Source organism: Epinephelus fuscoguttatus, linkage group LG3, assembly GCF_011397635.1.
Source record: "Epinephelus fuscoguttatus linkage group LG3, E.fuscoguttatus.final_Chr_v1".
Taxonomy (NCBI): domain Eukaryota; kingdom Metazoa; phylum Chordata; class Actinopteri; order Perciformes; family Serranidae; genus Epinephelus; species Epinephelus fuscoguttatus.
This window is the reverse complement of record NC_064754.1, coordinates 38,806,908-38,829,833: the sequence shown is the minus strand read 5'-3', so window position 1 is coordinate 38,829,833 and position 22,926 is coordinate 38,806,908. Positions and strand designations below refer to the sequence as shown.

Below are 22,926 nucleotides of genomic sequence, written 5' to 3'. Positions count from 1 at the left end.
CGGCCATTCTGGATGTCACTAACTCGGCTTCTTCTCCGGAGCCTTTGTGCTCCACTGTCTCTCAGGTTAACTCGTATTGCAGTGGTGCCTGGATAGTATGACGTGTGTGGTTGTGCTGCTGCCGTGGTCCTGCCAGATGCCTCCTACTGCTGCTGTTATCATTAGTCATACTTCTACTGTTACTATACACATATGATTATTGTCACATATGTATACTATCAGATATTAATATATTATTATTAATTATAATACTATTACTTTCATTAATGTTGTAATCTACTGTCATTACCGTCTGTCCTGCATCTCTCTCTGTCTCTCTCTTTCTGTCTCATTGTGTCATACGGATTACTGTTAATTTATTATGTTGATCTGTTCTGTGCGACATCTATTGCTCGTCTGTCCGTCCTGGAAGAGGGATCCCTCCTCAGTTGCTCTTCCTGAGGTTTCTTCTGTTTTTTCCCCCGTTAAAGGGTTTTTTTGGGGGGAGTTTTTTCTTATCCGCTGTGAGGGTCCAAAGGACAGAGGGATGTCGTACGCTGTAAAGCCCTGTGAGGCAAATTGTGATTTGTAATATTGGGCTTTATAAATAAAATTGATTGACTGATTGATTGATTGATTGATATGCACCTTCCCAGAGATGTAACCACACATCGTGGCAACACAGACCTCCTGTTTATTTTTGGAAACTGAAAACCATTTCCCTCTGTGGAAACTATGCTTTCATTTACTTTTACTTCACAGATAAGAAACAGACAGTTGTGAAGACAATTAAGTCCAGACCCCATTGCAGTTTAAGTCCTGTGTGTGATTTATCCTGGCTTCGTATAAGTAGAGGAATACTCTGCTAGCCACTCGGCTAATTTATGCAGTGTAAAATGTAATAGGCTTATGCTACTAACGTTAGCATGTTGTATTTGTTGAGAAAATATTTTAAGTATAAGACAGTTGTCTGTCGGTGAACCTTGTGAGTTATAACTGGGCTGAATTTTGCTTTTTTAAATGTTGCTGTTGTTCCTGGCTTCATATGAGTATAAGAGGACTAAGCTATTATACCATGTAAAATGTTGGCATGTTGTATTTGTGGGGAAAATGTGTCCAACAAAAGACAAGTGTTTTGTCTGTGAATCTTATTATATAATCTTATGTTATCCCTCAGCCAATTCATTCATGTGTGTTTGAAATTGTCGCTATTAAGCCAAATTCATTGTGTGTTTTACATGTGTTTTGAATCAATCAGACTTTACACACTAAACAGAAACCCCACCGCTGACTACCGTTTTGGTGGTGTAACTGCAGGGCAACATGGACATGCCACTGCACAAGTATAAATGCTCACAATGGTGTATAAGTCAAATGCGTAGGCTCTGCGTAGAGCCAACGCACAACTATAAATCCACCCCTAACATATGCCGAATTTCCACTGCATGGTATGTTTTTGTTTCTAGTGTGGACGGACATATTTTGCAAAATGAAGGTTGTGTGGATAGAATTTTTTAGATACGGAGGAGAAAATTATCAGTTTTCAAAAATATCTGTACATGCATGTGGCCTAAATAACAAAACACAGCCCAAGAACACAACCCTGGACATTGTCATAGCCCCATTCACTGACAGAAGCAATTCAAAGCTTTGTTGTTTCATGAAATCACAGATTAGTGTGAGCGCTTTTGATTTTATCTTGCAGAGACTGAAGGTCGTGTCCTCAGATAGTATTTATATGGAGCTGTCAAAGACCACAGGAACAACACACAGTTCAAGAAATTTTATTTTAGGGCTGATTTTCTCCCTATTTCAGTATCCATCAGTTGGACTTTTAAAGGGTTAAATGTACGGCAAAGCCAGGAAAATGGGAACATCAATCAAATTCAGACTGCCATAGCATTTCACAGTGATAGAGTAGGCGAGAGAGAGAGAGAGAAAGTGTGTTTAAAGATCTCATAGGATGGGATTAGTTTTACAGAGAGAGGATGAGCAAAGTAATCATTACTGGAGCATGTCTGTTGTTTCAGTCTCTTCAAAATCTATGATTTTATTCACTGTTCACGTCTCCAAATGTCCAACAAAAATAATTTTAAAAAGTAGTCATGTCATTAATGAAATTTTGAGACTGATAACAACTGCTGTGTTATTTAAATAAGGGACGGACCACCAGCTCAAACTAAGAGCTTGTTCAAACTTTTCTTTGCTCTTGTAAACAAGCTATATTGTGGCTGTTCAAGTGTATCAGCATCAGCTGTGGAAGTTACATTTGACATATGGAGCAGTTTTGTTGCAGTGACAACGCACAAACGAAGCAGACTCTCCCGTCAATGTAATTTCTGAGACTGATCACAGAGGTGTCCTGCGCAAATTGGCTTTTCACATTCCACACATTTTCTTGAAAACTAATCCTGTCTAAACAGGATTTAAGATGGAGTGTGACAGAAAACTAAAGAATAATATCAGATAATAGTTGCATAAGATGTAATATGCACATGTGCAGTTTATTATTGTAGTAGTTCTTTAATTCTCTTGTCTTTTGGGATTGCTCCTAATTGCGAACGGGGGCATTACGGAGGCAGTCGATTATCCCCTCATGTACAACCAGCAAGCATAATGGGATACATGGTGCATGCAGGATAAAAGGAGGGGACTCATAAAACCACAAATTGGGAATGAGAACAATAGGATGAGAAAATAGAGTGCACCATTGGCTCAAACAATCATGTCAGCTGCGGCAGATTAGCAAGGACCTAACCACCAGCTAGTCAGGCTAATGTCAAATAATACCGGTCTAAGTGGCCAAACAAGTCCCTGAAATAATTTACTTCCATAGTCGTGTCTGTCTTACAAGAAGGCCTCACACACTTCTGCTTAAATGATGCCTATTTAAAGATAGAGGGTGTATAATTGTAGTAATCAATCAAGGGGTGGTGAATCAGTTTTCACTGACAGACAATGCAATGTCTTTTCTAAAGCAATACAAAGGCAGTTTGCTCTTCTTATACACAGTATTTTGCTGTCCTTTTGATTGGAGAAATAACACTTCAAGAGAGCCACAGCACAGCAGCCCATTCATCCATGAGTTTTACCCCTGACCACCTGACAGACAGTTTTTCACCCCAAGAGAGATTTATATTAAACAAGCAAGAACTTTAAGCCTCCTGCATGGTTAGGACTTGTAGGCAGTGCTGAATAGAATGACAAAATCCTCGGGAAAAAAAAATCAACTTTAAGGAGACCGGACGGTTTATGAGAAATGGTATCAGGATGCTGTGCGCCTCTAGGTAGCTTGTTTGCAGTGAAAACAACAGCTGTAATCTCCCCAAACACAGGCAAAGAGGCTATTATCATTGAACACCAGCATGCTCTATGTGTTCGCACACGTGCATACACACATATGCACAAAAGCACATACACACACAGCTTAAGTCCCAACAATAGATCTGGAAGACCTCATTAGTCTCCAGAGCCGGAGTTGAGTGTGGGCCGAGGCCAACTCTGTCGTCCTATTATGCCAATACCAACACATGGCACGGTGTGAATTAATGGCTAAATGGAAGCGTGCAAATTGTTTGGTGCATAATGGGTCTACCTGCATCTGTCAGTGATTCATTATAATGGGGTACTGGAAAGGAAAATAAAGCCAGGAGTGCTACAAGGTATCAGGCAGGTTTACTTGATTGCACCATCTCCACCGAGACCGTTAAGTATGTGGAGTAATGTGGTTTAAAGATCAAATGCCATCAAAAGGACACACATGTTCATTGTTGGAAATCAAATTGCTCAGTGACAAGATGTAGAGAAATCCTATATAGAAAGACTTCAAGAGGATCTGGAGCACAATAGATTAGACCTAATTGTGGACTGATAAAGAATGGACTTGGCAACCTGAAGGGAACTGAGTTATTGATGCTGGAAAATCGCTCACTCACTTCTGCAGCAGACGTATGCACACACAGCATGTTCATATAGCTCCCTGCCATGACTCTATATAGGCTTCATGTTCCACCTCATCCACACAGCTCTTTGCCTCGCCATCTGTCTGTCACTCTTTTCTACGATCTTCAGTCTCCCTTATTCCTTTACTCAAAATAGAACACCATTTTTTGTACACCATGATTGTCACAAGACAAGCTTACAAGGCACAATATGAGCACAAAGAGATCCCAATCAAAGCACAGAAATATCTACTGTTAATTCAACACATCTATTCAAGACTATGTACAGTATATCCTTTATTTTAAGGCATGGGTCTTGTATAGCCTGCGAACCAGACGCATCTGCAAGTTCATGTTTCAATTGCTCTGGCAGATGTAGCTGGTCCCAGTCCTGTTCAAACAGATTTGCACCCTGCCAGATCCTGGTCAGGCCAATCACAACCATGAAACGCAGATCAACCTGTCAAACTAGGCAATGCTGATCAAATATGAATCCAGAGTCTGTTACCACAGGCCTATTTCCTGCCTGAAATTTTAGCTTGCTTTTTAGTTGTGATATGAAAGTTTGTGAGCTGGCCACCACGTGTTTCCTGTTAAAAAATGAACCAAGCACCACCCTAACTTGTATGTGTCACTCAGCACTACGTCACGTTTCATTGCTCTGATTGGTTGTAGAGACATTTTGGTCTGTGCCTGTTGAGAGCTCCCGCTGAAAACTGAAAATGAACTTGGAGATTCCAGACTAATTCACATACGTAAATATAGCGTCTGTTCCAACACACCAAAGCTCCTTGGCCACTTAGTCTGTAAGGTGTCTCAGCTGTCTCAGCCTCACACCAGGCAGGGAAAAAGCTAAACAGTTAATTGAGAACACAAAAAAAAAACGGCAGGCCAAGTCCTTCCACAATTACGTCTCGCTCAGTCCACTACCGACTCTATGGGCTATGGTTTCCCGGTGCAGCGCAGGGTGACACAGGGTGGCAAACCCTGCGCAGAGCTAGTTTCGAGCAGTGCAACCCGATTCGCGCTCAGTTTGGTAGTTTGGCAGACTGAAGTGCGCTGAGATGGGTGTGGCAGCGCAACAGGGGGAGGTGTCGACAGATCCAGCTTGGCGCAGTGACAGTTTCTTGCCAAAAGGCTTCGCCGAAGGTGCGCCAAAAGCTCGCCAGCTGAAACCAGGTCTACTGTCAGCACAGGCGGAGCGCAGCCGGTGTAAGCCGAAGTTTGGCTGACCGGCAGACAGTGCGCACACGTCAGCAAAACCTCACAGGCAGGTTTCCGGAACGTCAGGCACATTAATAATAATATAAATAGCCACAAAACCACTATTCAATGCAACTATCTGCAATCAGCACATAAATGTATCTCTATATCGACTGTCCCGTCACATCTGATGTCAGATCAAAGGGGATTGGCACCGTTTGGCACGTTTGGCACGCGTAATGGAAACCCAACCTGATTTGATTAACACAGCTGCAAACTAATGAGTTCACATCCCTCTCAGCCAACCACAAACAGCCACAGCATCAGAGAGGGAGTATATATTCAGCATCTGTCATCTTAGTCAAAAGTCAGAAGTCAAAAAGTCAAAAGAAAAGAAACAGAGTGAGACTGCGAGAGAGAAAGACAGAGCGCGCGAGTGCACGAGAGAAACCAACATTGATTTACAATTGTGGTGACCTCCTCCCAGGCTACGTTTGCATCATCAGCCCGTGGAGGTCTGCTCGCAGTTCTGTATATTCGGACACTGCGAGCTTGGACCTCCCGGACCAAAACATCAGTTTCCTCCTGGGAGAAGTTTGGCCGTCTGACGCTGCTGCTCTCTTCTGCCATGGCAAATTGAGTAAACTCTCATTACGCCTTCGCGCGGCGCATTTAAGGGCGAGGAGAAGGGCTCATTTGATTGGTGTGATGTTTGTAAAACCCACTCCACGCCTTCTCTCGTCCCTCTTTCCGACCTGCGCAGGTAGGAGGGACAGACGTGGGAAAGAGGAGTAGCTGCGCCAGCGCACAGGGTGTGCCAAACTTGCAAAATCCACCTGGCCAGAAACTATTGTGCAAATAATATTAGGGGTATATATTATTATTGTTTTTTTATGGTTTGTGATTTTAGTTTTGTATTGACATCTGAACACAGTTTCTCCATACATATTACTGTCAAAAGGATACTGGTTATACACAGACTCTTGTCTCGTCTTGTTTGGATTATGTGATACAAAGTACTCTGTCGAGACAGGACAGTGGGCCCATGTGTGAAATGAAATACTGAGTTGTATTGGATGTCTTGTAATTTGATATTGACATGTTAGATTGCTTTACATAAATTAACTTTTTTCTTCTTTTTTAATTTCATTGGCATTCTCTTTCTTCTTATTGCGTGTTGTGTAACAGAACTCCCAGTAATTATTTTCATTTCATTTTGAGTGGTTCGCCATTTATTTTCTCGATTAATCAATGAATTGTTTGGTCTAAAAAATAACAGAAAATAGTTGAATTGGAAATTCCCAAAGCACAAGATGAAGTCTTAAAAATGCTTATTTTATCTATATTATCTGACCAAGTGTCTAAAATCTAAACAGACTAAGACTAACAGACTGACGGACTATCATTTATGGCTTTTTGGCTTAAAAAACTGGTTAAACAATTAAATTGTTGTTGAAATTGTTGTTAGTTTCAACTAATTCATATCACCAATGTGTTCAACTCTACTTTTGTCTGCAACTTTTTTTCTTTTTCAGGTATGGATATGGGTGGATATGTGTATAATTGTTAGAATGCACAGTTTTGTTATTTCGTTTGTCTCTTTGTGTGACTTAAAAACTAAAAAAATTGGACATTAAAAAACACACTGAAACAGCTACAGTGGCACAAAAAAAACACTGCATCACCACAGTGAAATTTAATTCACCTCTCCATCCTTCATTACCTCTCAGCCTCACCACCCTTGATCCCCTGTCCCTGTGTTTCTACCTCTGTTTTGACACTTTAATCTGTTCATTTCTAAACTTCACTCCCATCCCCACCACACAGTGACTGGGGCATTAAAACCCTGTAGAACTGCTCTAAGAAATTATCAGGTCTTTTTTCTCTCTGTCTGTAACCACTTTCATACGATATGGAGAAATATATAAGCAAAAGGTTGCCATGACAACCGAGTCCACCGCATCTGACCCCTCCTTCTGTGCGTGTGTGTGTGTGCGTGTGTGTGACTCACAGAGAACATGTAAGGGATTGTTCATTACTTAACAGAGGAGGGGGTGCCCAGGGTGTGACTTCGTATTTTTTTTGTTTGTTTGTTTGTTTGTTTTTTGACCCTCCCTGGAGCTACAAATATCCTTGAGTGACTTGTGGAAAATGTAGCACCCTCCCTCCACCATAAAATTAGTTATTAGACTTTAAAACTTAACATTTGATGTTTGAAAGTTAAAAGTTGAAGATGAAATACTGGAGTTTTCATTCTTGTCGTCATGCTGGTTAATTCATGCAAACAGTATTTTTGGCCAAATCTTACATGAGACACGTAGAAGAAAGTAATTTTGGTGAACTATCACTATTTTAGGCTCAATTCTGGTTACGTTTTTTCTGACAGAAGCATTTGTCGCAAATCATGTGTTCAGGGACCGTCAGATATTTGAAAATCAAATGATAATCTCTGTTTTTACAGTTTCTGGCTATGAAAAATTGTGTAATTTTGGTGATTTTAAAAGAAAACGTGCCCTCTAAATCAATTGTTTTCACATGCTTTCTTTTGATATTTAAAGAAAAAATGCCTTGGAATGCATGTTTTCTTTAAAAATCAACTGTAAAATACAAGATACAGCCATTTAAAGTTATGTTTTCCTCCTCAAAGCCAAAATAAAAAACATAAGTCCCTCCCCAGAGCCTAAAAATAATTTGACATGCCTCCCATTTTTTGCACCTCCTCTTCCCCCCTCATACATAACAAACAGTTCCTAAGGATAAAGGTTTACGGGGAACAGGCCAAGTGAGTGGAAAACGCAAGTACCAGAATTTGCTCAAAAACATAAACTGATGTCCAATGCACTCAGTTTGTGCCCTCTGTCTCTCTCAGCTGTAAAATGTGATAATTATATGTTGAGCATATATTGTTTGCTCTCTCCTTCTTTATTTCTACAGTATCATCACTCCATTGTTCTTTTCTATCATCTCTACCTCCATGTAATCCATTGTTCTGCAACAGTCTTTTATAAAAGAGATTGAGAAAAGGCCCGGCAGACTTTATGGACCACTGGACGGCTCGCCATGCTGTGGGGATATTAATGCAGTTCTCTTTGAATTGGAGCTTTTATTTGATTATTTCTTTATTCCTAAAGTTGAGAGATAGCCTTGATTTAAATGTTATGTGGAGCAACAAGTAAATCTGGTGGATCAGATCTCCAGATTATAGCAATCTGCTCTCAGGGAAGTGCCTTATTATTTGCCAAAATTGCTGCAATTCATCAAACATAACCAGTTTTTCTAATTAGGGCATTCAGAGAGCTGATAATGACATTGGTAAATATGTCTGTTAAGATATGTGACTTCACATTACACATGAATAGCATTAATGTGAAAGCTTTAACTATAATAATTTCAAGAAATCACTTTTTCTAATTATCATGCAGATTTATGCAGCGAGGCTTTCTAAAATCTAATCAGATCAGGTAACTGCAGTATGAGAATTAAGTTTGTGTATTAGTTTGTGCTTGAGCTAGAATGCCTTTGAGAAATAATGACTGTCTCATGAATACACAAAATCCTTTGTAACCTGGTGACTGGACAAAGTAATATCACACCAACAACAGCCATATAATGAAAGCAGATGGTCCTACAGTATTTCAATTATCCAAAGCAAGGAGTTTGTACTTTGTGAAAAATAATTTAGGACATTAACATTATAAACAAGCAGTGAAGAAACATGCATGCTAACTAATGAATACTGCTATTGTGCACTTTGTTTCTTCTTCACCACTATTTACTCCAATTCTATCCGAAAGGGTTTATTTTATGAGTACAGTGTGTTGCTTTTATTTGTTTATGATCAAAAGATAAATCTAAACGATAGACAATTCAGTTTTTCTAAAACTAAATTACATTTTGTTTTCTCTTGAATTGCTGTGATCTAATTAAAATGTGTTTTAGTTTCGAGATTTAGATTTTTAACTCTTAAACAGCTTCCAACAAAGTTCCTACAGGTTTGGACCCTGGCACACCAAGCCAACACATTCTCACTTCGACCTTGTCACACATTGACATTTTGGTCGTGGACTGTCCACATCCACATATGACATGCAAGGTACCCTGGGTGCGTTAGTTGTTGAAGTTCTGGGACACCGTGTCACCTTCTTTCAAGATATACTTCCGTTTTCACAGGAAATTTAACGTTTACATACAGTCTCTTTCAAAACAAACGCACTACGTCAGTACAACACCGCAAATTGACGTTTTTTTTTTCCTTCAAGAACAAACACACATGGTTAGGTTTGAGCAACAAAAGGAAGTGGTTAGATTTAGGAAAAAAGAACAGGGTTTGGCTTTAGAATCTTACGGAACACAAACACTGCTTTCTCGGGTAAAGGTCAGTGTTTGTTGGACCCATGCGCCACCCCTCTTGCCCACCCAACTTGGACTATCGCCACTTTAACCTTCGGCCTTGTCCCGCCATGTTTACCCCTGGCACCGATGGGTGCCGTTAAACTATAACGGCAACTGGCCATGTATCATGCCAACCTTAAAGGGCGCCTTTGTTCGTTGGTTCAGCAAGTCACTGCCCAAGCGCCTGATTTCGACAATTTCGGAGTGAGACCATGCTCACCAAGCCGAAAACCGGCTGTTGGTCAATGTCGGGTTGCCAGTGAGCATCTGTCACCCCAGTCCTTGCCGTGTGTCCCACACTGTCAGCCCTCATTGGCCCTTGTCTGCTTTTTTTTTTCCCGGCTGATTCACTTTCTTGAGCTGGGAAGTGAGATAAAAACAAAGTTGCTATATTAGGTAAGGCTATTCTCTTTAGCTGTTGAGCTAAACGATTTGTAATTGTTGTGGTACTGTTTTCTAGCGCACAATAAATGTGCTTTATGTCTTCAACTTTGTGTTGTGTTGCTAATGTTCTAACTGGCTAACTACCACCTTGAACGTCCTGTCCATCTTCCCGTTTCCCTTTTTTAATGGAAATACCAACCATCGCCACCTGCTGGTGTGGATAGTTATTTCCTCTCACACAGGTGCAGAACGTGCGTGCTGGTTGGCTTTTGGTTGGTTTAGTGTCTTTGCAGTGTGTTTATATGCAACTTTTTCGCCAATACACAGGCAACGTGAGGCCACACTTGGACTTTGTCGCCACTAGTTCTTTGATGTTGGTTTGGTGTGTCTGGACCTTAAAGGTAAGATAGCTTTAACGGCAATCAATTACTAAGGGTGCGGGGCAATTTTGCTCAAATGTTAATTGTAAATTATGTAACATGACTTGGCAATTTTCTCACTCTGCATGTGGCATCCCACTGCCTCCAATCCCATCATACAGAATTTGAAAAACTTAAAAATACACAGAGTCTCACATGCATTGCCTTGTATGAGCTTTAGCAATATCACAAAATCTTGGTCAAATAGCCAAGAATTTGTGCTTTACCATGATGTCCTGGGTACAGTTACATCTAGCTAGGAGACAGTGAATCCTCTGCTCTGAGCAGAAACAAAATATGACTGTTGTCAGTTCTGCTATCCTGATCTACATAGTGTTAATGCAAGAGACACTCAGTATTTTTTTATACATGATTTTGAGATTTTTGCCATGCAACATTAGAAAAAAGCATTTCATAAAATTCTATTTCCCGTGTCTTTGCATTTTTAGGATTTGTGAAAGATTGATTTAAGGCATGTTAATACCAGTTAAGGCCTTATTTTTAGATTAATAAATTCAATGCCTTTTAAGGCTTCTTTAGGATCCACAAAAACCTTGTTCTAGCTGCAGAAAATGTTTGACAATGTTTTTTTTTTTACTCAAATTAGCTTATAAACAAACAAACACACTAGTTCCTTTTTCCAGAGTAGCCTATTCAACCACATAGCGTTTGAACAAATTCCATCTGTTGGCAGGAGATGTGGCTGAAAGCTGTGGACAAGCTAATGAGATTCATAATATAATGATAAGATATAATTTACCAAACTATCTCCAAGATCAAGAATGATATTTCATACTCAAATATCTTGGACCGACTCAACCTTTATCAAATAAACTGAACTAAATATACCTTGAAAATCAAACACACAGTATGTTACCAATACCATTACTCATCCTAACAAGATAGCTGCAGAGAATCTCTGTTGCATGTCCCATTTTCTCCAAGAGGTAGGCTGCATCAAAAATCTAATAAAAACCCAACCTCAGCCCCATATGGATTCTGTCATTTTTCTGTGAGGGACTTAAACATGGCTAAGCCTATTAACATGACATTATTTAAGGATACATTTCAAAGCCATTGTTTCGTTTCTGGATCAGCGATTCTCCTTGTGCGGCCTGGTTTGTGCCAAATCTCTTGTATCCCGATCCCACAGAGATTTTTTTTTGTTTTTTTCACTTGTTATGTACTCTTTTGTTTCATGCTGTGAGTCCTTTCAGAGTTGAGTCGACTCGCTGTCAGGAGCTTCAACATGACGTCAGGCTCACAGAGGAGGTCAATTAACAGCAAACTCAATCAGCAGAGAGACTGGGTTAGAATGAGAAGCAGCACTGAGTGGTGGGAGGCTGATGCATCTTAAAAGAAAGTTTGAGAGAAAGTTTTTCTCTACATTTCCTTATTATCTTAAAGAGAACAAAAAAACTAATACTAGATATCCTAAATAAAACTATTACGACTTTCATGGATGAGTCACCTAAAATATAAGTAGATTATCTTAGAGACAAATGATTCAGTTATTTGTTTTCTGTCTGTAAATCTTAATTAAAATGGTTGCAGTTAACATGATTTTGCAGGTTCTTCAAGGTGGCTGTTAAATTTAATCCCACCCAGGTGCTATTTTCCTAATGTTAGGTATTTTAAAATAATCTTTTACAGAAATCACATCCAAGAAACATTATTGTAATTACTGCTGGATAATGAAGCAACAACATACCAAAAGATGTCTATTCCTGCCTCACTAATCACTATCAGTATTTGGCCCTGGTGATTGTGCAGTGTGGTCAAATTATTGGTGAAAAGTTCACAATGCAATGTTTTCTTTTCCTACCTTGGCAGCCATGACCATAGCGGAGCCTCCCCTTATGCCCAGGATGGGGATGTGTGTCTGGGCAGAGATGAAGTCCAGGATTTGAGCGATGGCCTCTTGGTCTGTGTCATCACCGAACACTACGCCTTGCAGAGAGTTCCTCGTCATTTGTGCGCAGATCCGATTGATGATACTCTTGGGGTCTGTTTCATTCATTGTGACCACCTCGACTTTGGGAGGGTAAGGGATGTGGAGGAAGTCTTCTTTCTCAAGTCCAACCCCCAGGGTTACTTCACTAGAGTTGCCCACCAGGATGACAGCTATACTGAGCGAGTTGATCAGTTTGGGATTGATTGGGGGAAGAGCCGGCAAGGCAGGAGAGTACTGAGGAGGAATGGCAACGCCCCTCTGGTTGCCGCCTCCCCTCTGGCCACCTTGTCCCCCTGGAGCACCTCCAGGCCCAGTCCCTGGACCTCCACCCCTGCGAGACTCGCAAACGGGCAGAAGGAGTATTGAGAGTAGGAGCAGGGAGAAGGACAAGGAGAGGAAGGGCAGGGTCAGCCGAGGCTGAGAACAAAGATGATAAGAGGACTGGTCTGAAGGAGGAGGGGGAGTTGGGGGAGGATGATGAGGCGAGGAAGGGGAGACAAAGCGCTTGTCCTGAAGACGGGAGGGAGAAGGGTGGAGGCTGACAAGCATTGTGGAGGAGTGTAAATGCCGTCCCTAGAGGGAGAGAGAGGGAAAGAGAGACAAAGAGGCATTAACAAAAACAAAGTGTAAAAATACAAGACCAATTTCAAACTTGCTGGCTCAATCTATATCTGCCAACATTAGCATATCAGAGATACATATCCATATATTATATGTCGGCTGATAAATAATCAGGAATTGCAGTCAGGGTTGGAAATTAGCACCAGCCACCATGCAGCAAAATGCTGGTAAAATATGCAAGAGGCTGCTAGATTTGCTTCACACACCAGGCAAAAACACAATGGTAATCTACTGATTGGATGCTTGATCTTGGAATCCACCAGCCACAGTGGCAGGTGGGAAGAAAGTGGATTTCCAACAGAAATGCCAAAGACATGTTTGTCATTATTTAGAAACAGTATCACCATTCCACAGTTTGTACACCAAAGAGCACTGACAGCCTTATTTTTTCAGCTGTAAAAACAGTTACATAAATTAAAGGGGCTCAATGTGAAATTCAGAGTGCATGAGTTGTCTGAACAGTTCTCATCATAGAGGTGGCTGAGCCGGCGGCTAGCAGCTTATGGTGCGAACTCCATAAACAGCGCTAAACAACAGCAACAGTGCTGACAGAGCTAATGGTGTTAATCATGGGGGAACCAGATGGTGGGTGCTATGCTTCTGCAACAACGCCATCACGATATCAGCACTACAGAAGTATTTCGCTGTATCCAATCGTATTGTGGCAGACTTTGTAATATCTGCAAATATTGTATTGTTGTCAAAAGAATTGATTTCATATTATATCATGGTGATACTAGTGATTTATGGGGTTACAAAGGGGCGGAAAATTTCCGGTAAATTTCCATGGGAAGTTAAGCTTGGGAATTTTGGAAATATTCCATAACTTTCCATGGGAATAATGGGAATTAATGGGAATTAATGGGAATTTAGGGGAACTAACTGGGAATATATTATATCCAAGCATAAATATAAACAGAAGTCATAAGAAAACATCCATACAAAATGTTTTCAACAGATATTTCAACAGATTTATTTGTAAGTAGAACAGAACACGTTTTAATTACTCGTTTCATGGATGAACAAAAACAGGAATGTTGGGTTCAATGTTACCCATCTCCCAACCCCACTCATTCAAAAATGAGGCGGCTGATGATGGTGGGATTTGGAGGATGATGGAAGCTACAGGTGCAAGGGCCTCAGATCCACATAGTCCCTTCCACCAGGTGGCTGCAGATATGTGCTGGCATGACTGTCATATTCCATTACCTTTCCAAAGGCCTTGCTTTGTTCGATACTTTGCCAAACTGCCTAGAACTTTGTCTTTATCGAGACCCAGGTGGTCAGCCATGGCTGTAATGAGCGCGTAGGCACCCTTAATCTCTTCCCCAAAAAGTATGCCCTTGTCATATTTTGGGTCCAGCATGTACGCTGCTGCATGCACCGGCTTCATGCAGAACTCCCTCCGCTTTTCCAAATGACTTGATCACAGCAGTTTCCTCTGTCATAATATCATCAAAACTTACTTCACTTTGTTTAGTCCACAGGCTCAAATGTGTGCCTTCAATAGTCTTTGTGCTTCAGGCTCAAAAGTGTGGTCCAGTCTTCTAGAAATCTTCTGTACATGTGATGGAGGCATGCACAGTGCCAGTAGGGGGTGTGGTCTCAATAGCCATGCAGTAAGCAGTGTGCTCTGTGCATGTGGTTGAGGAATGGCATGGATATTCAAGTGTATTTGAATGGCATCTGTTTGTTTTAGTCAAGATTATGCTAAAATATAACTTTCCTCAACTATATTTAAGTTCCCTATGAAGAGCCAACCATCAATTTTGAAAATTCCCAGTTTATTCCCGTTTATTCCCGTTTATTCCCATAAATTCCCATTAATTACCATAAATTCCCATGGAAAGTTTCCATTTTTGAAAATTCTCGGAATTTTGCAACCCTAGTGATTTACACCTCTACTGGAAAGATGGTCTTTTAATAAAACTGGGCTGTCTATGCCAAATACTTTTGAAATTGGTGCTACATGACCAGAGAAAACAGAGAAAAAGACCTGTGACTCCAGAGGTAGAAAACCTACAACTACCATAATGCATTGCACCACATCAGACCAAAAACTGCTCCTGCTAGTAGGGTTGTCAAAAGTATCGATACTCCGAAAAGTATCGATACTCAAACGCTGTATCCGGATACAATACTAATTTACAAAAGTATCAATACTAACAGTGCAGGCCCCCTCAGCGCCTGTCAGGTGCACGTGATGGGTCCGACGGACACGAGCTGTGCAGGCAGCGTCTGGCAGGCACAGAGCCTTCGCTGCAACCCAGCTTGTTGTCGTCGCTGTGCATGCATGCACACATTTCTGTTGCTGTAATATGGCCAGCACAGCTGCAGGAGGGTCAGAGCAGCCAGTTTTGGTCAAAAATGATAAAGGAAAAAGCGCTCTTTGGAAATATTTAGTGAAGTGAACAAAGCACTCTGCAGACGGCAAGTACAGCCCCTCCCCTCACTAGCGGCTGAGCAGCTGGTGTCGCCAGCATCAAACTAAAATATAACTTCTAACGTTAATGTGGGAGCTAAGCAGAAAACTTTATCAGCCATGCCCGTCTGTAACATTAATAGACAATGTTAGTTTAACAGGACAACACAATTATGTGTGTCTGAAAAGTTATGTTAACTGTTAAGTCACAGATTGAAGCTGAAAAAACGTTTGGTTTCTCCCGTAACCCCTGGTTCTCTGATCACATAGTGAGGTAGAAACAGGAGCATCCTGAGCCTGAACTACCAACTCTATTTGATCAGCAACGAAAATATGGTGCCAATTCACCAGAAGCACAGAAAATAAACAGGGCTGTAGATAAATACATTTGTATGGACAGATCTTGTTTCTGGTTGTTATTTATTTTGGGGGGATTTTTTGTTGTTATCATTGATGTTACTGTCTTATCTACTACTCTTACTACGACTACTGTCTTGTATCTTTATTTAAAAAATGACATGCCTCTTAATTTTTTGCTGCTGTATCGAAAATGGTATCGAGTATTGAATATTTTCCTGGGTATCGATATTGAGTTTGAAATTTTAGTATTGTGACAACCCTACCTGCTAGTAGGTGACATTATGTGAACTTGTCTGTTTTACACAATGGCAGCTGCTTGGTAACAAACCATCTTGTATTACAGCAAACATTAAGCCAAAACATGTTTCTGAAAACATCTGAGGTGAGAAATAGCCAGTGCAGTAACACAGTCTTGGTTTATATTTAACCAGCACCGTTTAGTTTCACTGTTTGATCTCAATTCAGCCTCCATTTCTACTATGTGGGAAACAGTATGGCGCCCACTTCCTCTTCAAAAACTCTCGCTATTACAGCTAAACAGAGTACTATGCCGCACTCCAGCAAGTTTTACTGGGAAGGACGATGAGCTAGCTTGCGGATACATGTTCTAACATGTATACACAGCTGAACCAGTTTATCACAACAAACCACAGAGAAGCTCAGATTACAACGCACACCGAGTGAGTGTAACTTTATCCTCTGTTCTAGATGCCATAACTTCACTTTATCTAACAGTGGTTTGCTGTTCTGAATGTCGCATACAGAACCATTAATAATTATAATTTCAACTTAAATAAAAATGCAAGGGATCCTTATCAAAAATGTTCATTTATGCTATACGTTATATTAACAAAAAATATTGGTTGGTGAATTATTTTCTTTTTTTTGTTGTTGTTGTTAAATCTCAAATATTGATATATGTACCTTAAGAATCTAGGAGACCCATAGAAGATACAGTTGTGCTATTTTAAACTTATCCAGCAAGTTAAATTCTCATCTACTTCATCTAAATTTCGGAGAGACTTTCACAAAAAGAAATGGAGCATACCACTCAATTTTTCATTCTGTATTAACTATCATTTTGTAATACTGAGAGCAATGGTTGTTACAAAAGAGATGAGCATCTGATGAGGATATTAATTTGTTTGAGTTGCTGCAAAATACACTACATCTGCAATTGTCAAAGTGGGCAAATATGATAAAATAACACATGAAGTAAGAGCTAACTTATTTTGTTCTTCTCGTCTGATAGAGCTACACTGGGCAGAGCAAGTTTTACTAACTGAAAAAAATATTCTGTAATTATACCATTGTTGTTGGCTCCATGTTATGAATGACGCTAATAAAGAGTATTTTCCGGTATTGGTAAAGGTCTTAAGACATACAGATGACTCAACCCTTTAATTGCTGAACCAAGTGACCCAGATAGCACGGTATCAAGCCACACACTGAGAGAGGCCTGTAAGCTCTCATAGAGCATCAAGTGACAACGCCACATCTATTATACTGTGCTGTGACTTCCTTGGAGGAACCCTGTGGCACACATCAAAGACAGAGCGGGAAGGAGATAGAGAGCTGTGTGTGTGTGTGTGTGTGTGTGTGTGTGTGTCAGGACAGCACTGGGTGCATTTTGACAGATTGACAGCCTCACAGCTTCATGGACTAGCTGCCAGGCTAAGTGACCATTAGACACTCAGACCGGGCTCCACTGAGTCTGTCTCTCCTTTTGGTCTCTCCCCCCGTCTCTTTCCCTCCCACACTACGTTTATTGCTTTTCTCCCTTTTACCCTCCAAACATGTATTCTTTCAGTTGCTCCCTCCAACCCTCTGAGATCCCTTCACTGCTCTTTGAAGTCAACTGCAGACCTATTATTTACTATTATTGCTATTATTTACGGCTCCTCTATTAGCAGCCGTGCAAAGAGCACATGGAGTAGAGTACAGAGGAGAAATGGTCACGAAAAAAAAAGAAAGCAAGAGAGAGAAAGAGAGAGGCGGAGTGAAACATGTGAGCAGAGGGAGGTGACAGGCAGGGGAAACACAATTAGTCATAGCCTGATGTGAAAATTGTGGTTTCTTACTGTGTGTGTGTATGTGTGTGTGAGTGTATCGGGGGGACAAATTTGGGTATATTTTCTGCATAGATAAAGATGTGGAATCTTAATGAGTATATGTTCATGCTCATATTCTAAATTAAGCACGATGGAGCACTTTCAGAGAGGGATAAATGAAGGGCAGAGTAAAAGGCTTGCTCCTCTTCTTTGCTAGCACAACACCTTTGCTAATCTTTTATTTATCAAGCACCCCGTGTGTTGAGGAGCTGATCCAGTCAGCACCAAGTCCAAAGAAAACAAAGAGAGAAGTTGGGAGGAGAACTGAAATCCGGCAGAGGCAGAAAACAGCAAGGAGTAATCTGTAAAACAGGGCGGGCAGAGAGTGAAGAGGCCTGAACTGTATTGAAAATAAGAAGAGGAGGAAATGTGATCTCCACATAAAAAACAGTTTGTCTAAAAGGTCTAATTACCAGAGGTTTGTCAGGCTTAATTGCAGGTGCACATGCTAATTGTAAACGAGCTGAATTTTCCATGGGGGTGCCACAGAGGAGCAGACAGATAGAGAGAGAGAAAGAGGGAGAGAGAGAGAGAGAGAGAGAGAGAGAGAGAGAGAGAGAAGGAGGAGGAGGAGGAAATGAGTGGGAGGAAGGCAGCAGAGAGAAGAAGAGAGAGAAGAGTGGGGCGAGGGAAAGAATAAATAGAGACATACACAAAAGAGATGGAGGTGGAGGAAGGAACAGCAATAAGAAACCCAGAGGAGGGAGGGAGTGAGGGAGGGAGGTGTGGAAGGGCAATACAGCTGAGGAACGAAAGATGAAAAGAGGACATGATTAGCACAGGATGATAAAAGAAGAGTCAAGGGTGGGGAGGAGGTTAAAGAAATCTAAAGAAAAAAGAAAACTGAGCAAGGAAGAAGGAAATGATCTCAATCCACAGCGTGTTGTGGGAAAAAAGGATGGAAATTCTGCTAAAGGGCTGATGAATCTACTGAGAGGGACACAGAGGGAAACTATTAGAAAAAAATCTTTGAAAATAATGCAAGAAGTGTGACAGTGAACGAGGGAGCAGAGAGAGAGAGACAGAGACCCACTCGGATATGCGTTTCTGTATAACAGCAGTGCTCGGTTTCCATAGTAACAATTCAAATATGCCTCCACATAACACCCTGATGGACAGGAAGATACACACAACTCGCACTAATTCATGCAGCACACTTCACGCAGTGCGTGCCCTCTCCTAATAATACACAATTTACTTTTATCTAAGCTGGCGCATATTGCTGTGCCGACTCTCACTGACAAAAATAAAACGCTTGTAACATAAAATAAATATCACGGTGCCTTCGCACAAACGTGTGCATGCACACCCACGTACACACATACGAGTTAAGTTAATGCACTCCTGCAGATAGAGATGATCCACTGCTCCGCCTTTAGTGTACCTCACATTAAAAATGAATCTCCAAAAGGGCTACAGGCAAATAAACAGAAATAACAGGATGGAGGGAGCATCCAGCCAGCAAACAGGCGGAGCAGGAGCTGCTATGCATGCACTGTCATTAACAGCCCACCAATTAATAACATTTAAATGGAGGGTGTCAAGAGTGGATCATATGCTCACAGCGTAATAGGACAAAAGTAAACCACCTAACACTGCGTCAACGAATCAAAGTTGACACATGAATTTATGTGCTCTTGTGTGCCCATTACAGCACTTACACAGTAATTACAATAACATATGCAGCGCCAGGAAAACATGGATAAGTGGTGCTGAACAGCTACATATAACACCCACATGTAAGCATTGCCTGTATCCAGTAATTTACTGCAGACGTGACAAACCCTCTGCCCTGTGCTCCCATAAAGACACACATGCACCAGCACTGAACTGGTCATGCAAATGGTTTGAATGCATGCACTGTAGGTCAAGCACTGTTTGGGTCAGACATCTGAGCGCTACTGTTGCATATATGGCTTCTGTTTTTCCAATATGAGAGGACATATGTGCCCTTACATGCAGAAATAATACACAATCAGGTTCATGTGCACACAGCAGGCTACAGGTCAGCCAGATCATGCCAATATGACAGAGGCATTAGTCATATCACACTTAACATTTACAAAGCACATTGATCATCGCAGTCTTTCAAATGGCACAAGCCACCAATAGAATAACCAGAGCTGCTTGAGACGCGCAACTGCACACGCTCACACTCAAGGACTTCCAATCTGCCGATAAAGATTCCACACGATCAATCAAGCCATGAACCGTGTGCCTCAATCAACTTGTCCCCCACAGTAACGAATGTGTGCGGACTTTAACGATCAGATGTTTTCTTCCTGAATATTGCCGGGGATTACAGACTATAGTGTTTATATTGCAGAGGCTGAAAGCAGCCGGCTGAGAGACATTAAAACTGAAACTGCCACGCTATTTAAAACACACGTAGGCCATCATTATCAGGCTCTACTATATCCCTGGAGACTTGATGTGGTGGGCTGCGCCATATAGCATTTGAAAGGCATTGTGGATAACATAAGCTGACAGGCATATCTATTACGGATCCCATTTACATTCAGTGGGTGGTCAGTTACAGGTAAGAGTGGTACTTTTGTCATCTCCACGAAAGCACACACTAACATCAGATGTAATTTCTAAATAAAAACAAATACTGAACAAAAATGTGCTTTAATACATTAAAAAGGGCATTATAACACTACTATAGCTTCAGTATATGCACACATTGTGACCTGGCAACTGTGAAAAAAAGAAAAATCTTTGAGAGTTGAGTGCTTTCATTTCATTCAAAAGTCTAGATTGCCACTGGAGAGATGCCACAGCAGGTGACAATGTCTGACATTTCTCTTACAACTCCAATATATCATCAATAATTAAAAAATAAAAAGTAATTTATACTAGAAAATAGTGGACTAGTTTTCCTTCACATACACCAAATGTTTCCTATGACAAATGCTTTTTAAATATAAGACTATTTCTGTTGTTTATTTAAAACAGTAAACAAGTGACAAAATAAGGGCATTATCTAGTGTTAGCACATCTTTCAGAATAATCCTAGCGTAAAATGGTGTGTTATCTACATATTGGACATGTGTTAACTAAAGGGCCCTTTAAAAAACAGTACACCTAACCTAAAGTAACCTAAGCATCACAGCAGCAAATGAGCAACTGTCTGACACATCTCAGTGTGAAGAGGGGCCTTGAAAACACAGTGAAAAGCTGTTATTTAACACAGAAGAATAGAAAATGACTTAATGCATAGTGGCAAATCTTCCTATAGGCAACATAGGAAGCCACTTAAAGAGTCTGTGTGTGTGTGTGTGTGTGTGTGTGTGTTTGGGGGGGGGGGGCATTTATATATATTCGGCCCCATTTATATATTTACATTTTTTTGACTTTCCCCTATTCAATTAAGATCTGGCCGGTGAGTGCGTGCACAGCCAACACTCCTAAGTTTCAAATCACCTGTACCAAGAGACTAAAGATGTTTTTGTTTTCAGTGAATGACATTCTGACTGTCAGAGCTGTGTGACTTTGTGTTCAGTCAGGTAATCAGACATCATGCAGCTATAATCACTCCCCTGCAGGGGTGGTGGGAGTCAACACAAGTTCTATTTACATCCTCTCTAATTATTCAATTCACTCTCACAAAGTCAACTGCCACTTTGAGTTGAATTTTTGGCTGCAAAGTATACTACTACATTTTCATGGTCAGGATTGAATGAAAATACACTATCCTGCTGTAGAACAGGCAATCACATTTAAGTGATGCAAGTGGTGTTATTCTATATTTTATTCCATATTTTTCTTATTATCAACAAATCCTTTGAAAGGACTGACACAATGTGTTGGCAGGTGTTCAGACCAAAAACAACCCTGAAATATGATCCAGACAGATCTGAGTAACAAATCCTTGAGTCTCAAACAGTGATTCATAACACTCTTAAGACAGGATTTTACAACTGAAGTTAATTATTATGGCTGCAATTATTCTATCTTTCAACAGATGATGTTGCATTACAGTCCAGCCAAACTTTTTTCTTTGCTAAAGGTCTCTGTGTTTTCTTGCTGGAGCCTTGTGTGCTGGCACCAAGCGGCAACCTCCAAGGCTGAAAAATGAAGCCTACACACATGTGCCAAAGCTGCAATTCCTCTAATGACCACTTGAAGCTGGCTCAAATCTTCATAGACCCCCTTGTTAAAATGCCCAACTTTACAGCAGAAATATACATTTACAGCTTGGTACAAAAAAACAGTTTTGGTCTCAAATAGCTAATTTCCTTTTTTAACTGTTAATCTTAACAGTATGAAGGGTGATTTTTTTTATTTACGCTGAATCAACCTATTCTCATTCCAAAGTCATCAAATACTGTTGCTTGGTCAGGAATTTCGGCATCAGACACAGACAAAAAAGGCACCCTTGCCACCGGGCAACATCAGTTAGAAACACTGCTGGATAACAATGTAATTTACGGAGCTGGAAAGTCCCTATGGAGTGGGCCAGAGGGGTGTTGGATGGGTCCAACAAACACCGGACTTTCACCCAGAAGCCCAGAGTTACCTTCCTGTATGAATGTGGAGTCAAACCATGATGTTTTTTGCTAAACCTAACCATGTGCCTTTGTTGCACAAGGAAAAAAATGGAAATACAAGGTGTTTCAACAATGTTCTATATTTATTTTGAAAAAGACTGTGTGCATTTACCGAGCTGAAACTGTACATTTTGAAAAGACATAATTCATGTAACAGGCATTAAGTGGCACGCATCCTGGAACGTCAACAACAGACACAGGAGGATACCTAGCACGTCATATGTAGACGGACTAGGTATCCAAAAGTGCAATATTTGATGAGTTGGGAGTGAGAACATGTTGGCTGAATTTTAAATATGGTCTCTGCTGGCTCCAAAAATCCAAAATGGCATTGGCCAAAATGCCAAACTCAAGGCTTCAAAACAGGTGTCCATAGACCAATGGGTGACCACAATGGCTATGTCCATTATTTTCATACAGTCAGTGGCTGGCAACCTGCTACATCACTGAGCTGTACATATTCAAATGAATGAGGGGGCTTCTTTTCTCACTCAGGGCTAAAGTCAATGTGAACAAGGACATCTCTTAATAATTTCCCACCTTATCTGTAGCTCTCAGCACCAAGCCCATTTGTTCCTACTAAGGAT

General features: G+C 40.8%; 1 protein-coding gene across 4 annotated transcripts in view; it reads right to left on the bottom strand.

The window, feature by feature from the left end:
- The window catches only part of grin2bb (glutamate receptor, ionotropic, N-methyl D-aspartate 2B, genome duplicate b), a 151,672-nt gene that overhangs the window by 107,577 nt on the left and 21,169 nt on the right, over nt 1-22,926 (bottom strand). For all 4 annotated transcript variants that reach the window (XM_049571980.1, XM_049571981.1, XM_049571982.1 and 1 more), the window contains one exon: nt 12,144-12,845. In XM_049571980.1, coding sequence (XP_049427937.1) covers nt 12,144-12,845 — 702 coding nt within the window. The remainder of the gene's footprint in view (nt 1-12,143; nt 12,846-22,926) is intronic.